General features: G+C 32.9%; 1 protein-coding gene across 1 annotated transcript in view; it reads right to left on the bottom strand.

Moving 5' to 3' along the window:
• LOC110030373 (uncharacterized protein At2g39795, mitochondrial-like) overlaps nt 1-13,959 on the bottom strand; it is a 23,366-nt gene extending 9,407 nt beyond the window's left edge. The window contains exons 1-2 of the mRNA XM_020733049.1: nt 13,649-13,959; nt 13,033-13,394 (exon numbers count right to left, since the gene is read on the bottom strand). Coding sequence (XP_020588708.1) covers nt 13,033-13,394; nt 13,649-13,915 — 629 coding nt within the window. The 5' untranslated portion in view covers nt 13,916-13,959. The remainder of the gene's footprint in view (nt 1-13,032; nt 13,395-13,648) is intronic.
• Between the last annotated feature and the right edge of the window lie 4,011 nt (nt 13,960-17,970).

Here is a 17,970-nt window from a genome sequence, read left to right as displayed (position 1 = left end):
TTCACAGCAGGCACATAGCTATGGTAGGAAGTTTTATACATGCCCCCGAAGCATTGCCGATCAATGCAGATTTTTCCGATGGGCAAACAGTTTCTCTGATGCTGAGGATGATGTTGGTAGCGATTTGAGAGTTTCAGATGACGAAGGGCGGACACGGGAGCTATAGCGTGTCATTGTTAGAAATAACATTACCATTATGCTACTCATCGTGGTCGTAGTTTTACAGTTTTTTTTTCATTCTACTTCTCCTAGCTAGTGGTTGAGTTGTATTTATGTACTCTGGGCTATTTTGGATGTACGAAACTGTATGAGTTCCTACGTCTTTATGTATGAAAACACGACTTCATATGGCTTGTGGTGGTTTTATATATTTTACATTTTATGCTTCTAAAATATGTTTGTAAATTTGTATATGTATAGATGAATTAATATTTGTATACATTGATATATAGATAAAGATAAATTTTAAACCTATATGTGTTCAAAATTACAAAATATTTTTAAAAAATTATCTATAAAAATGAATATTAAAAACAATTTATTTCATTTAATTAATTAAGAAATAATATTTTTATAAATTTTATGTATATTCATATTTATACAAATAAATTAAAAATTAAAAACAGTTTTAACATACAGGGGCAGTTTGGTCATTTTTACATGAAACAGCTGGCCCACAGCATTTTTCACACAGCTGCACCAAACAGATAGTCAGCTTCCCCGTAGCTGCTTCCTGGGGCAGGCCCACGGGCGGCCTGAGAAGCTGCAGCTGCATCAAACAGACCCTAAATAGCAATTGGGAAGAACTGCTTCCAATGATCTCGCTCAATTTAGAGAGTGATTTGGGGAAGAGATAAAATTGGAGACCAAAATGGTACATTCCATAAATTTGAAATGGTGAACCCTTTCATCATGAGATACCAACAATGCATTGGTAATTATAGAAATTAAACTGATGACAAAGATTCTCAGGAATCTTAGTTTTTCTTTGTACAAGATGAGAGGTATATATACACCTCTCATAAACATTAGAAAATAGGAATAAATCAAAAAAAGAGGGAAGAATAATTCGGGGTCGACGATCCTACAAAAAAGCATGAGGATTGCAAACTTTGAGTCACAGAGAGAAAGATATAACGGTATAAAGCCTTGATCTACATGCCTCAAGTTTTTTACTATTTGATGGTCATAAGGAAGCAGATCCAACAGTACAAAGCCTTGATTCATGCCTTAAGTCTTTTGTTAAGATTTGAGCATAATTTCAACACTCACCTTAAACTGAATGTTAGAGATCTACCATTCCAAGTTTGCTCATAATATTTTAAATGTCAGGTTGATGGATCCTTCAGTGAATATGTTGGCACACATATGGAGTACAAATCTGACCACTTTTCAATTTCTCTTTTATAAAGTGTCTAACAACCTCAACATACTTGGTATGATCATGTTGTGCATGATTATGTGCAATACTAATAGTCAATTTTTTATCATAATATATTTTCATAGGCTCTTTACACATGATTTTTAAATCTTCTAATATAATTTTAACCCATAGTAATTCATAGATCATTTGAATAATGACTCTAAATTTTGTTTCAACACTTGATCTTGAAATCACAAGTTATTTCTTGTTTCTCCAAGTTATAAGATTTCTCCTAAGAATGTACAATACCAGAAAATACACCTTCTATCTATTGATCATCCTACAAAATCTATATTTGTGCATCCTTCAATCATAAATCATCATGTCTTTTGCATAAAATTTCTTTTTTTGTGCTTGATTTGAGATATTTTACCATTCTATATGCGACTTGAAGGTATAACCTTTAACTTTGTGCAAAAAATGACTGACTAGAATTGCCGCGAATATGATGTTGGGACGAATGTGAAATAAATAAATTAATTTTTTTAGTAACTTATGATATTGTCCTATATTTATGTTAGCTTCTTCAGTAAGATTCAATTTTTTTACTGGTTCATTTGAAGGTTCACACAGCTAAATCTCTATCTTCTAGGTCTCTTTCAGCATGTCCATATCTTATTTTTGTTGCCAAAAAATATTCCTTGTTTAGATTGTGACCTCTATTCTCAATAAGTATTTGAATTCTCCAAATTTGTTAATTTTGATTTTTTTTTAACAAGCAAGTTTTCTTAAAGTTCTTTTTCTTAATTATCATCTCCTATAACAATCATATCATCAATATACATAATATAGTTTTACCGTCAAGTGGGTGTTTTATGAAGAGATTATGGTCTCATTGACTCTATTTATATTCATTTCCTTCCACAGTCTTTCTAAATCTACAAAACCAAGCACTTGATGATTTTTATAGTCCATATACTACCTTTTTCAACCTGCATACCCGATTTTTTCTAAGAAAATTATCAAATTGTGGAGGTTGATCCATACTCTTCTTTGACATGGCCCTGTAAGAAAACATTTTTTATATCATATTGTCGTATACCCATAATTTATTATTAAGAATATCTGAATACGAATAGTACTCATTTTTACAATAAAAATAAAAGTTTATTGATGGTCAATTACACATGATTGAATATATCATTCTGCTATCAATCTTACTTTATACATTTATAGGCTCCAATCTGTTTTATATTGAACCGTGAAAATTCATTTCTATCCTACTATTCTCTTTCCTTATGATAATTCAATGATTTCCCATATATGATTTTTTCTTAAGGTATTCATTTCTTCTCTCATGGGCTCCTTTCAATTTTTATTCTCAAGTGCCTCAAATAGAATTTGTGGAGTGAAAATGGAGATGTTGTTGATGTTGGTTAGAAAAGCTTTACGAGATTGAGAGAATTTATAAAATGATGTTATAGAGAGATATGAATATATGAGTTGTAGAGAGTTGAGTAGTTTTGCCTGGTAATAGTTCTGAGTCTTCAACTTCTTGGAGATCTTGATTGGGCTTCATACAATATTTGTATTTGTAGACTTTTCCCTTATAGAAATATCATGATAAAATGTATCATCAAATTTATCATCAGGATGAAAATTCTCCCCCTAAATATGAGTTTGAGTGAAGAAGTGATGAGTTTCATCAAAACTGGCATCCATTGAAGAGAAACTTTTTTTCAGTAGATGATAGCATGTGTATTTTTTTTTTTTCAGCAAAATATCTGATGAGAGAGCTCTTGGATTAAATTTCTCACTATGTTGTTTATGAAAATAAATATAAACAATTCCTCAAAATATTTCTAAAGTAATCCTTAAGAAGTTGTTCGTAGGAAAGAATTATATCAAATAATTTAATAGAGTTTTAAAATCAAATAATCCTAAGGGTATTTTGTTGGTTAAATAGGTAGTTGTTAAAATAATTTCATCCTAAAATTATTTTAGTATTTGATTGTACAAAAGAAAAGTCCTAGTCACTTACAAAAGTGACGATATTTTATTTCATCGCTATTTTATTGGGGACAAATTTTAAAATAAAGCATTTAATTAATATAAATTAATGTTTTCGATACTTGAAAAATAAAATTACAGTGAGCATAATCGCCAGTTAACAAGCCGACTACATGCGAGTGTTTTTTTTCTCCGTTTTCTCTTTTTCCATTCCGGCAAGAGCCCCTACAGGCATCATCAGTTAGATATTATGATAAAAACTTAATAAATATGATACATTAATTAAAGCTTAAATGGAAATGATGATAGATATGTACAAATTAAATTTTTAAGAACATTGCTTCATATAATAATGTTAAGTCTATTTTATTTAAAAAAAGTTTATTTACATATTTACCACTTAATTCATATGCATTTACATATCAAACACTTAAATTTTGTTTTTTACATTTATACTACCTAAATCTTTAATATTACAATAAAATATTACAATTTTTTTACTTTTAAAATTAAAATACATCTTTTCATGCATGGATAAAGTGGTATGTAGGTAAAAAATTAGTTTAGGTATTAGATGAATTAATACATAAGAATTGAGTGGTACGCATGTAAATATGCTTCCAAAAACTCTAAGTTTTATTTATTTAAAGAAAAATGCTTTTACCATTTTTTTTTAGTGCAAAAGTGTTCCAGAATCATAATGGCTTCCAACAAAAATATTATTTTTATCAAATTATGATTGGCTCTTTCTCTCTCCCCTCCTATTTGAATAAATTTTTTCCTTCAAATTTAAGTCTTTAAACAACTTTGTAAATTCCAATCATAATTTGATAAAAATAATACTTATGTTGCAAGTCAATATGATTTTGGAACTAATTTGCACAATTGCACCCAAAAACAAAAAAAAAACAAAATTTAAAGCAATTTTCTTTAAATAAATAAAATTTAAAATTTTTTAAAGGAAAATTTATATGCATACCACTCAAGTCTTATGTATTTACATATCTAACACGTAAACGTCAATTTTTGCCATGCATGAAAGGCTGTATTTTAATTTTTAAAAGTAAAAATTGTGAAATTTTTTATGTAATGTTAAAGATTTAGGTGGTACAGATGTTAAAAATAAAGTTCAGGTGTTAGATATGTAAATACATATGAATTAAGTGGTATGCATGTAAATGTCATCTTTTCCTATTTGAATAATTTTTTTCTTCAAATTTAAGTCTTTAAACAACTTTGTAAATTTCAATCATAATTCGATAAAAATAATAATTATGTTGCAAGTCATTAAGAATTTGTAACTGATTTGTACAAAAAAATAATAATAATCATAACTGCAATCTTCTTTAAATAAATGAAATTTAATTTTTCTTAAAGGAATATTTGTATTCATATGTGTTTACATATTTAACACCTAAACTTCAATCTTTGCTATGGATAAAATGCTGTATTTTAATTTTTAAAAGTAAAAAATTGAGATTTAGGTGGTATAGATGTTAAAAATAAAGTCTATATGTTAGATATGTAAATACATATGAATTAAGTGGTATGTATGTAAATGAGTTTTTTTTTTTATTTTGATCTCAGAATATGATAATATGATTATATGAAAACCTTTTTTATTCAAGTTTAATCTATACAAATCTATCATCATTTACAGCTATGTTTTGATTAACGTGACATTTTAAGTAAGTTTTTATCATATTTTCATGGGTTGCTGGTAGTGGCTTCCTTGTTTTAATACCGAAAAATGTTAATTTATATTAATTAAATGAATTAGCTTAAAATTTATCCTTTTATTGGAGAGTATGTTCATAAATCATTCTCCCACAGTCAAATGATCCGCGATCAAGCGAAACTTTGTGAAGTTCACAGATCGTGAAAATTCCACAAAAAAAAAAATGATGGTGAGATCTCAATGCTCCCATGTCATTCTCCCCAGCCATAAGAGGTTTCTCCTTCTTCTCTAGAAAGACCTAGATTCCACCATCAGATGTTATTTCCCACAAAATAAGTAAGAAGATTTCTAAAGCTACGACCCATCACTCCTATCTGGCCATCTATCTGAGACAACATTGCTAAACTGAACTAGAATTTGGCACTTAGCTTATTTCATATAGCATTCCAGAAATAGCACAAAGGCTTCTCATCTTTGATATGTTGAATCTCCCTCAACGATAACAACTTCGGATGTAGATCGTACATTTGAAAATCTTAAAATCATCTTAGCTAGAGTTGCCAAGTGTCTAGTGTTGGCTTCTCGTACTCATGACCCTCTTAGTCAACTAATGTTTTTTTGCTTAATGATGCTCCTCTTAAAGTCTACCAAAAAAGAAGTTTGTAGCACCACATCCTAAAATTTTGTATGAATGTTATCTCCAAATCATTACCTTCTAAGACAACCAATATTAGTCATGTTGAAGTTTCTCCCATAGATTCAGCTTGAATCGCTAGTATCTCTCCCTCATTTACTCGAAGTTGATACTCCTCTCAAATGTCTTCATGCTTTACTATATCAATGTCCACTTCTTAAACTGCTCCATGCTCTGTGAAAGAGAACGTCCTCTTACTTGGGCAATCCGATGCAATGTGCTAAAATTTTAGCACTTAAAAGCAATTCCTGATTGAGAAGGAAATGGGAGTGTCGGAGGGCTCCACTTTCGCTCCACTCTAAATTATTTTCTTCTCTGGTAGGGTCAACTTGGATGCTCCACCAGGTGTAGGCTTGTTGCCCAATCCAATGGTTGAACCCTATATGAAGAGTAATGTGGACTTGATATTGTTGTATTCTTTATTCACCTTAAAAGCTAAGATTTGGACAACTTGTAATGTCCAATAGTGTTGCAGTTGTACCACATTGTCAATGAACAGCTTCAAACACCTAAATATTAAGTTATGGTGTTCTCATCGGGCTTCACCAGCTCACACTTTAACAAAAGTTGCTCAAATTTGTAGTGTACTCCTCTACTAAAAGATCTTATTGTTGTAAGGGGTGATGTCTCCAAAAAATCATATCTATTGTGTCATATGTCTCATCTAACCTTGGACCAAAAAGTAATTTTAGTTTTCCCCTCACAATGGTATAAGTGTTACAAATTCTCCCAACATAAAGAAGCATTATTCCATAACTTAAGAGTGGCTAGCTTGGTGGGGGGCCCTTATACTCAAATGCACATTCCACTATCTAGAGCTATTCAATAAACTTGTCAGGATCCATGCGACTATTAAAACCCGACAAGTCAATATTCACTCCAATATCTTGGCTTATCCGTTGATATTTCATGCCAAATCAATAGAGTCACTAGAAATTTCCTAATTAAAGAGATTCGCTTTCTCCTTTCATTCCGGTGACTCACCATTGTGGCTATGAGTAACCTCATCGGATAGTCTCCTCTCAAAGGCGACAAGCCTCTGTCACAGTTGGAGGATTTTCTATTGCATATCCTCCACAGTAAATTCAGGGACACCTCACTGAGGGTTTCTCCTTGATGGTATGAGCTTATTTTCTCCCATTCAGATTTTCAGTGGACGTAATATTACAAATCAAAAGTTGATTGGGGGCTTAGATTTTGAAGGTAGGTGTCGGGGTGAATTTTTGGTGATGTAGGAATGTTGGATTTTAGAAATTTTAGGCTTAGGGCTAGAAATTATGGTAGGAATAGCTAGGGTATTGAGTTGGTTGATGATTTAGGTTCTGTGAATTTTCGGGTAGATGTGGAAACAATAAATACCTAAAAATTTTGAGTTTGTCGGGCACGGATATTAGATGATACCATTCTAAAACTGTGATATGTGTAAAATGTGATAATATATTTTATATGTTTTTTTTTTAATTTTTTATGTTTTTCTATGGTTAATGTGATGTTATATGCAGTATACATATGAGAATTTAAGACTTGATCAGTTGAATCAATTGGAGCACAAAATAAGCTAAATCTAAAGGCAAGCGCCTCGACATCCATGATTAACGTCTTAGTGCTTGGTATAAGTCTATGAACCTGCAAAACCCAGAGAAAAAAACATCCCAGCATCAAGCCAAAAGTGCCCCAACTCCAAAGTGTAGCGCCTCAGTGTCATCCAGACAAGCGACTCAGCATCATCCAGACGAGCGTCTCAACATCATCCAGACGAGCGCCTCAGCATTTGGCGTAGCTTATTTCAACAAAAAATATAAAGAGCATTACATGTGTCATTGATAAGACCCAAGCACTTCTACGCCCAATGCCAGCACTCTCGAGATACAGGCGTCGGCGCTCCAGTGCTCAAAACCCTAGATTGAGGATCCAAAATCATGAAAGCCAGCGTCGTCGCACCTCTATCAACGCCCGACGCCATCCCATCAGCGTCATCGCATTGCCCACTAACTTAGAGACGTTTTTGTGGTATTCTGACGATTCAGAGGGGGGAGAAGATAAAAGACCAAAATTTCTTCATGAGAGGGGACTCAACTATGACATTATTCAAACTTCTGAAGTCTTCGAGCACAAGAGAGAAAGGGAACCCATGGAGAGAGACTTCCATCACTGCAAGAGGGAATTTTCACTGCATATTTTGAGATTCCACTTGTATGGTTGTAAGTGGGTGTTTGTATTTAGAGAGTGGATTGAGTTGAGAGAAATTGAAAGGGGAAAGCAGATTATAGAAGAAGATTGGCTTAGAGCAAGAAGAAATTTCATCCAAGTGTATTCTTCAATTATCATTTGTCTAAACCTTGTGTTTCTATCAATAAAATTGCTTGTGTTTTCCATATCAATGTGTAGGAACTAAGTTTTTCTCTTCCTTGAATTGATTTTGTTAAAATATTGTTTATTTCATGTGATTTTCATTAAGCATTTGAAAGATAAGTTGATGTGTTAAACTTTAGAGTTTCATTTATCTTATTACTGATCACGAGAAAATTTAAAATAACTTGTGATATAGGACTATTGATCACAGACTTGAAGAACAAGTAGGCTAACATACAATTTCACTGTGAATAGGAATATTATCATTAGAAAATTACAATCACAGAGGAATGAGAAATCCTGAGAGATTTAACAAAGTTAAGGGGATTTAACCTTAATATGAGACTCCAATGCTTCCTGTGTCTAAAAATAGAGTAAGAAGTATTTGTCCCTGATTTTCAACTACATTAGAATAGACTTTGGTGAATAAACAATGAAATTTCTCAAGATCCAATTCAAAAAATACTTTCTATGTAGAACAAAAACCCCAAAATCAATAGGTATATCTTTTCTTATTTAGAAATTTAAAAGAATCTATGAAAAAATAATAAAACACTTTGAACTAAACTTACAATTAATAAACTAGTAATTAAACTATTTGGATATTAATTCTTGATCTATCGTACGAGGTTTACCTCAAATAAGTTCTCCAGGTTCTTCAATTTGTATGCCTGGTCTCCATCTTATTTTCCTTTTTTCCAATCCGTCCTCTTCCCAGAATCATTCCGACAATTCAAATAAGAGGGTGGGTTCTTTGAAAAGGTGATCTTAACACAATGATTAGATAGACTGGCAAACCTGACTTTACAAAAAAAATTGAAACAGTAATAATAGCTACATAGAGCCGCATAATTTCTCACCTGGCCTGACGGACAAAAACAGTTCTAAGCCCTTTGAAATGGGTTTTCTCTTTCTAAAATTCCTCAATTGATCTCTCTAAAGTTCAAGGTTTTGGAAACAAAAAAGCATGGAAAATATGATCCTAAAAGTGATTTGTAATATTTATATATAAATATTAATGGAGGGCATAACTATAAATATTGGAATTGGTATATATTTAATCGTAACATTAAAAAATCTTTTATATCATCAAATATAGGATTCCAAAAATTATAGAAAAATATTCAATAAATAGAAAATCATGTCTAGAGCATATTGATAAAAAATAGCTTGCAAAACGAATGCTAGATGGACCTGAAAAGCCTACATTTATAAAGAAGTATTAAATCCTAAAGACATATAAATCCAACAAGAATACTTTTATTTTCCTCCTTATCATACACAAAAAAAAATAAGTAAACATATGCTCAAAATAGAACAATTGTGTTCTACAATTTATTAAAAACAATTTGTAAATCGAACATAAAGAAAAAACAGATAAATTATTTGAATATAAAAAGATCAACTTTCATAAGTCAAAATTATCCAAATCAAAACAAATCAAAATCGACGAATAAGTCGAGAATAAAAACAACTCTAAAAACTCTAAGAAAATCAATAAACACAAAATTAACATGAAAAATCTACCAGATCTCAAATCATCTCTCAATAGGTCACCCATCTACTATAGGGACAATCGCAACCCGAATATGTATGAAAGAAAAAAAAAAGGGGTAGGTACGTTGTAGGATGAGTAAGGAGGCGAGAGAAAGGATGTTGGCTGAAATTGGGTGTGAAAGGCGACTGAACAGTGGGCTAAAAGTAGAAAACAACAGATTTCATACTGTAAACAGCATATAACAATGAGAGGGACGGTTGTCCTAATAAAAATAGCTGCTCAAAGGTGAGACGATGATGTGTGGAAGATGATGATGGGGATCCCTCATCTATTCCTGAGCAAGATACAAATACACGACTTATAAATGAAAATGATACAACACTCTGGAGAGCATAAAACAAAAAATAAAATCTAACAATCATCAAAAGTCCTTCAAAACATAAAAAATCATATAAATAGTCTCCTCTGAAAAAATAAACCCAATTAGAAATAACAAAACAGGACAGAGCTAAAAAAGAAAAAGATTATGGTTAAAATTGGGAATCGTAAAAAGTTAGTAGCGGGATATTCCATGATCGTACAGAACTGTGCGGAGTTTGCAGATTGCAAAAATTCTGTGAAAAAGGGATAGTGGGATCCCAACGCTCGTGTGTTACCAAGTGTTAGTGAAATTGAGATTTGGACTATATAAATTATTATCTAGAATTCAAGTATAATAAATAAAAAGCTTATTGTTTTAAGCCAAATTTCTCTAAAAAGTTTCTGAGATATGTCATTTGTTGGTCAAAAATAAGGTCTTAAGGCATATAAAAATTAGTGAACATTGAGAATTGCAATACATTTTCAATTTTATATATGTGTGTTGGTTAGACGTGTACTCCTCAAGCACTTCACAAGTGTTGACGAGAATATTCAAAGATTTGTCTGCTCATGTTAATATAAATGTTAGTTCTTCGCTTAGGTGATTTTTACATGTATTCATACTTTAATTTTGTGTATGATTTACATGTATTTGTCTAAAAATTTTCGTTTGAGTAGAACTAAAACTGAATGCATAGAATGTAATTTTAGTAGTAGCAGCTCTAGTGACAGAAATGTAACTTTGGGTGATCAAATTATTAAAAGGTGTGAACGCTTCATATATCTCGAGTCTATTGTTCAAAGTGATGGTGATATTGATGGAGATGTTATTAGTAGAATTCAAGTTGGTTGGTTGAAGTGGAGGAAGACTTCAAGCCTATTGTGTGATAGAAAAGTAACGCTTAGACTAAAACGAAAATTTTATAAGATGGTGATGAGACCTGCAATGTTATATGGCGTTGAATGTTAGACTTTAAAAGAAAAGCATAAAACTAAATTAAGTGTTGTCGAGATGGGAATGATTAGGTGGATGAATGGCTTTACACTTAGAGACAAAATGTGAAATGAATATATTCGTGATAGGGTTGTTGTAGCTCCAAAGACAGACAAAATTAGAGAGTCGTCTTAGATGGTTTGGTCACATTAAATGTCGACCATCTAATGTTCTGATTAGAAGAGTAGATGTTTTAGATTCGACTTATATTAAGAAAGGCAGGCGTAGACCTAGGATGACTTGGGCATATTGTATAAAATATGTCTTAATTTATTAGAAGGAAATGAAAATATGGCACTAAATAGGACGCAATGGAGAAAAACGATTCATGTAGCCGACCCCACTTAGTGGGATAAAGGTTTTGTTATTGTTGTAAGATTTAAATATTGTCAAGACTGATAAATGTAAAGTTTCCTACTCATAGTGTATATTAATTTTTTTGCTAGAAGTTTATGTTGTTTGGATGTTTTATCTTGTGAAATTTCAGAAATTTGTGACTTCAATTCCCCTTGAAATGGTCAATTATTAAGTACCTGATTTTATAAGCCGGAAGATAACTACACGTAAGATATGGTAGAGGAAACTTATTTCCTTCGCAAAAACAAATACTATTAAAAGTCAAACCTATTAATATTGATGTTGGAATTTTGTTGCCTTAAACAAATATCAGCAAAAAGTCACAAACCTAACCCTAGTAATCTCTACTTGTCCAAATCTTATTTCAGGGTTATTAAAAAGTTAATTGAAATTTAACTTGCTTAAAACCAACTTAAATTTTGACACAAACAATATTTTGAGCACCATTCAAGAGTAAAAATCAATTTCTAGTTTGAACTGATTATCAAATTTGAATAGCATCGACTCAAAATGAGATGAAATGCATGTATGTAAAACATCATGAATACAAATTATTGTATAGTAATAATATAATGTGTATATATCACAAACTTCTATAAAATTCAACATTAAGTTGAATCAACGCCGGGTAATTTCAGGTTAAGTTGGCTCGACTAAAATTAATTTTTATTTCAAGTCAAGCTCAGCTTAAGCATAAATATTTTTTTTTTTATTTTGAATCAGGCTAATCTCGTTAGAACTTGACTCAATATCATCCTTTGTGAGTCAACTCAACAGGTTTATGCTGAGCAAGGGACTAGCTTAAGAACCTTCTTGACATGAAAGGAACTTTACCAGCAAGGGTTAATATAATCTAAGTGGACTATTAATCACCTAAAGTCAAGATGAGTAAACTTTATCAATAGCTAGTTGATTTAGAAATTAATATCACTAAATGATGATTAAAGCAAACTTTCCCTTAATAGCAATTACGGAGTTTAAAGCTTGTTCTGGAATGCTATCAACCATTTTCAGATGAATCTAAATTGCAATGATATTTTAGGCTCATACAGGTTACCTAATATTTTAGGCTTTCTGTTATAGGACTGACCTCAATAATCGTATGTACAAAAAAATATAAAATTTTCAACCAAGGCATCAAGGACTATAGGATATTGAAAATATAAAGCCATTAACTCCAGCGAAGATGCGAGATTCAACTCCCCATTCCTTCTAACAGCTGGCACTAATTTCCATCCCCTCCTTGACCAAGTAATTTGACTTTAACCTCTGATCTAGCCTATGGAGATCAAAGGCAATATATGGCAACCAAAAGCCTGTTTGTATTTATGGTGTGTATTAAAAAGGCCTGCTAATTTTTTAGGACCATAAGATAGGGATGGAGCATGGGATTATCCTAGAACCAACAAGTATGCAATAGTACCAACTAATGATCAACCTTGTTGGTTCATCAAAGAATAAGCTCAAACAGTGCAAGGGGATAGAAGTTGTCAAGCAATACAGTCAATCTGCATATGCAGCTTTCAAATACCAATCAAGGTTTCTTTTTGTAACATTTTTGTTGCTAGGAATCGTAGATACATGTGAGGTATTTCTTATTTTGATAAAGATAAATAAAAAGCTTCGTGCTAATTCAATATGCCCAACTGAATGGGTAGGATAAACAAAAACCACAAGCATAAAAGAAGAGTAGTAGAACTAAACCAAAAGAAAAGAAGAAGATTACCTGAAATCAGGTCCTTGATAGGCAAGCATTTCCTCGTCAGAATCTTTGGTCTCTTTAAAAGACATGCTGTCGATTACAAGCTCATCCGGATAAGCAGTGCAGCAGAACTCCAAACCTTGCCCTCCATTCTTCCTTGCATTTATGATCAATGGAATGCTAGATTGGTTTGGCCTTTCCCTATTTCCATCCTCATCATTATGACCAGCCCTCCTATCGTGTTCAGGCTCCTCTCCAGTCACAAGGCTCGGCATAGAAACCAGAACTTCAATTTTCTCCCCATTGTAGCTTCTTTCGAGGGTGACGGTACTCTTACCTTTTTCGTTTTGAATTTCGAATGGGAAGTCTTCAGGTATTTCTTCCACCTGCAATATTTTAACAACCTAGAATCATCGTTTGGAAGAGCTCCAATCATTACTAGTCCTACAACAATTTTTACTTGTCCCATCTCTAAATAAGGTGGTTCTCTTTCTTGTTGCAAATGTTATCATCCATGGATTACGGCAAAGCTAACAAAGAGAAACCCTTTCAACGCACCTCATACGAAATGGTTAATAACTGGGGAAAGTAAGATGAGGAATTTAAGAATCGACGAAAGAGAGAGCGATCAAGAGCTTACCCTATCGTGGTCATCGCAGTCATCGGCACACTTAATCTCCGCGTCAATGACACGAAGGAGATCAAAATCGGAAGTCGGCTTATTTGCAGTAGAACAGAAAGAAGAGACGAAGAAGGGAAGTAAGGAGCTATGTTCTCGAGACAAGCGGCTATTAGGAGCTTGGGGCTGGAGGAAGGCGAAGAGCGGAATTTGGAATCGTCTGGCAGCAGCAGCGCCGGCATGAAGGGATCCCGACAAGCGGACGCGTCGGAGAACGGCAGACGCCATTGCCTCTGGCCAATCGGTAAGAAGAGATCGGACTAAACTTCATTAGCAATAAATATTTACATGCATACAACACAATTCTTATGTATTTAGATATCTAACCCCTAAAATTTGATATTTACATTTATAATATTTTAGTGTCTTAAATTTATGCTTAAAGATTGTATTTCATCTTAAAGATATAGTAATAGTGATGCATGCTAGAAAATTCTCAGCTGTAGAGTAAAAGATTATCGTCTTAAGATTTATACAAGGATTCAGCACACTCTCAAATTAAAAAGAAAAACAACTAGTAAAGACACTAGAAGTTTTTATTTCCTTCTTTGCATGTGGGGAACACGATGGGATTTGAATCCCCTCCTCTAGTGAGAAGTACAATTTTTAATGGATGGAACTTTTTTTTATGGCTGAAATTTGTTTTTTTTGTCTTTAATGTTTGAAACTAATTTTTTTAAAAAATTCAGCAAGATTTTTGAGCCTATGAATAGGGAGGAAGAAGAGGGTGGATATAGAGTTCATTTGGCCTACCTGCTTGCGAGTGATCGACGAGATTTTCCAGAAAAGAAAATCGTCCTCAATCTGCATAACAGACGACCAACAAGATATTCTTTCGTGTTACAATGTAGAAGAAATTCGTCTCCATTCTGTGTAGCAAACAATCAACGAAATTTTCTTTCATGTTGTGATGAAGAGAAAAGTCTTCCCCGTTCTACGTATCAAGCGATCCACGAGATCTTCTTTCATATCGTCGAGATGCTAACATCCACAGAATCTCGCACTGCCAAAAACCAGAGGAAATACCAAAATTCAGAAGATATGGTGTCGAACCTAACAGAGAGTGATCTGATCATTTTCCAGAATAAGTATCATTTCCTAAGACAATATGATTGTGAAATTGTCTACTCTCACTGATGGAGTGTATTCTCCTCATTTCGGGTACATTATTGTTCACGATGCGGAACTGCGAGCCGTCCTACGATTGTCATCAGCGCTTGAGCTTATAAAAATCATGAAGGTGTTTGTAGTTTGTGTTGCCCAAGTGTCTTGTCGAGCAGTGACAGTCATCATCAGCCTGGCTGTCCTTTTCAGGAAGCGTGAGTTAACATTGGTGTATGAACTTTTACATGGTTGTGTGAGTTCATTAGCAACACATATGATCATGTGTTGTTTAAGAACAATGCATAGGATTTTCGGCTGAATGATTCCATAACTAGGCTTGTGAATGAGTCGATTTCGAGTCAATCCAGGGGTGGCTCGAAATCGGATCAAAATTTTTTTAAATGGATCGAAATTGGCTCGTGGCTCAATTCAATTTGGTTTTGATCTGATTCAGATCGAAGTGGAACGATTTAAGAGTCAGCTCGAATTGCTTTCGAGCCAACTCAAATTTTATTGTGTCGGCTCAAATTTTAATCGAGTCAACCCGAATGTCATTTTTTGCTCGTGAGCTAGATCTATCAAGCTCGAAAACCTGATTAAGCCGGCTCGAAAACTATTTTGTGTCTACTCTAAAACTTCATTTGAACAAAATATTAATTAATTTTAAAACAAATTAAAATTTGGAAAGTCATAAAATTACAAATATGAAATAATGCGAATTTGCAAAACAAATATTATTTGGGCACTTGTATTCATAACTCATAAATTTGAAATTACATATTACAAATTTATAATCTACAATAAAAAATATCAACTATGATAATTACAAATATTTTTTATATGGATATTAACATGCATCAATTTTACATGATTTTACCAAACTAGTTTCCTATATTTTATATGTTATTTCTATTTATTTTTCACAAACTTATGCTTAAAAATGTTTTTTCTTCATGTAATGCAGGTTGTAGGCGTTGAATACGAATAAGTTGAAACACGAAAATTAAGCAAAAAAGTGCCCCAAAACGACATGACCACTCCTAAAGGCACTGTGACACGCCTCTGTCAAACACAACTAACATGACCACACCAGAATTGGTGTAACCACTATATCTGGAATAGTAGGGTGGCATGACTATGCTACAATCAGGCATGACCATGTCTGCCCATGTGATGTGCCTAAAAATGTATTATTTTTCATGCTAAATTTTATGATGATATTGCACTTTAAAGGTATGTTTTTTTGTGTTTTTGGTTGTAGATACATCAAATTTAAAAAATTTAGAGTAATTGGAGCAAAAGGAACAAAAATGGACCAAACCGGAGCAAATCGGGACGAACCGGGGCACGCAAGAGCCATGGGGGACGAAACCAGGGACTTAAGTGCATGTGCCCGACACGTAAGTGCCCAAAATGGTGCTTAGGTTCCACCCAGATAGAGAGGAGGGCGCTTAAGCGCCCAAAATCAGAGTTTAAGCGCCAAAAACGGTTTTCAACATATCTTCTAGAATATACATCTGATTTGGACGATTTTTGAAGCGTTTCTTTATGTGTCTCTTGGGGAATTCATTGGAAATGATAAAAGGGACTTTATAGAAGAATTTGGGGCAGTTATAAGGAGTTATGAAGATGCACTTGGGGCACCTTTCGGAAGATTCATTGAATCTGGACATTTTTTAAGAGACACTTAAGAATCTCGTGGAAAATTATAAATAAGGCTTGGAAATGCTTTTAAAAGGACTCTCTTGAACTCATGAAGTAATTGGAAGAGTAGAAGAAGGCTTGGGTGTGAGCCCCAAGTGGGGCGACAAGGTGAGAGAAAGAGAGAGTGTGAGACATTTCTTCTTTTCTTTTCACTTTATTCTTAAAGAGGATTGTAAGGAGATTGCTTTTGATATACAAGGAGAGTTTGATTTCCATCAAAGATAAGTATTTTTTATTTTATTTTGATTTGAATCTAGTGCTTTGTTTGTATGGTTTCAAAGACCTATTTAATGAGAAGTTCTTGTTGTTTCTCCATGTCTAGTGAATAGTTTTCTTTACTCTTCCCTCTTATAATGAATTAGTATGCATGTGTAGGATATAGATATGAGTAGAGTGAGAATATCTTGTGATGATTTTACTTTGTTCTTCATTTACATGTAAATTTAATCAACTTGCATGTTAAAAAATGTTGTGAGAACATGTAAGATCTGTGATGGTGTTGTCTCAATCAACTATGGTAGAATCACATGAAATTGTATGAATGAGAATGTAGTCCATATGTTGGAGTACAAATAAATATGAAAATAATCTTTAATGGGTGTAGAATTAGAGGAATTTAGATTGATAGGCTAAAGCCCCCTAATTTGGTATATTGTTTTAGGTTTTAATGCGAGATGTTAGCCTCCGGGTGGAGGGATAAGAGGGAACACTAGAGTGACAACTAGTATCTTCCATGCCTAGCCCGTCATCAGAACTATTCAAGCTTTAGATTAACCAGTGTTCTTTATAGCATCTCTAGTAAGGGTAAAGAATACAATTGCTCCTATTTGTCACAATCCCTCTCACTACTTGTTTTACTTTTACACATGTCACTAATTTCATTGCATGAGGAATAGTACTTTTATTATATTAAACCTCACTTTCTGATTTTCCCTAAGTATTTTAATTTAAGAGTAGAAGTTGTATTGTAGTGATAATTGCAGGATATAAACAAAACCAAACCTTTATCAACCTTCCAAGCTAGGGCGTGTTATTCTAGACTAAAACTTCTTTTGAAAGCCACCGTGATTAACCTCGATCTCCGCGGGATCGATATTCAGGGCTTAATAAAAAAGCCCTATATTACTTGAAAACGATACATATACTTGAGTAAAATCCCTTTTATTTTAAAATATAATTGAAATCTTACTTTGCTTGGGATCAAGTTTCTGGTGTCATTACAGGGGATTGAAATCTTCAAGTAGTGGTGTTAACTTCATAAATCCTTACATATAAAAAATATCGAGATCAAGTTTTTAGTGTCATTGTCGAGGATCGCAACGGTTGATTTTAACTTTTAGGAGAATTTTAGTTGAAGTAATTAAGCTTAGACTTAGAAAATTGTAGTGTCGTAAAAAATTGTTTGTGTGAAAAATAAGATGTTTGTGAAAATATTTTGTTGTGTTGAATATATTTTTTGTTTTATTTGTTTAATT

Source organism: Phalaenopsis equestris, unplaced genomic scaffold, assembly GCF_001263595.1.
Source record: "Phalaenopsis equestris unplaced genomic scaffold, ASM126359v1 Scaffold000708, whole genome shotgun sequence".
Taxonomy (NCBI): Eukaryota; Viridiplantae; Streptophyta; class Magnoliopsida; order Asparagales; family Orchidaceae; genus Phalaenopsis; species Phalaenopsis equestris.
The sequence above is the reverse complement of the archived record's forward strand: the minus strand, read 5'-3'. Positions and strand labels throughout refer to the sequence as shown.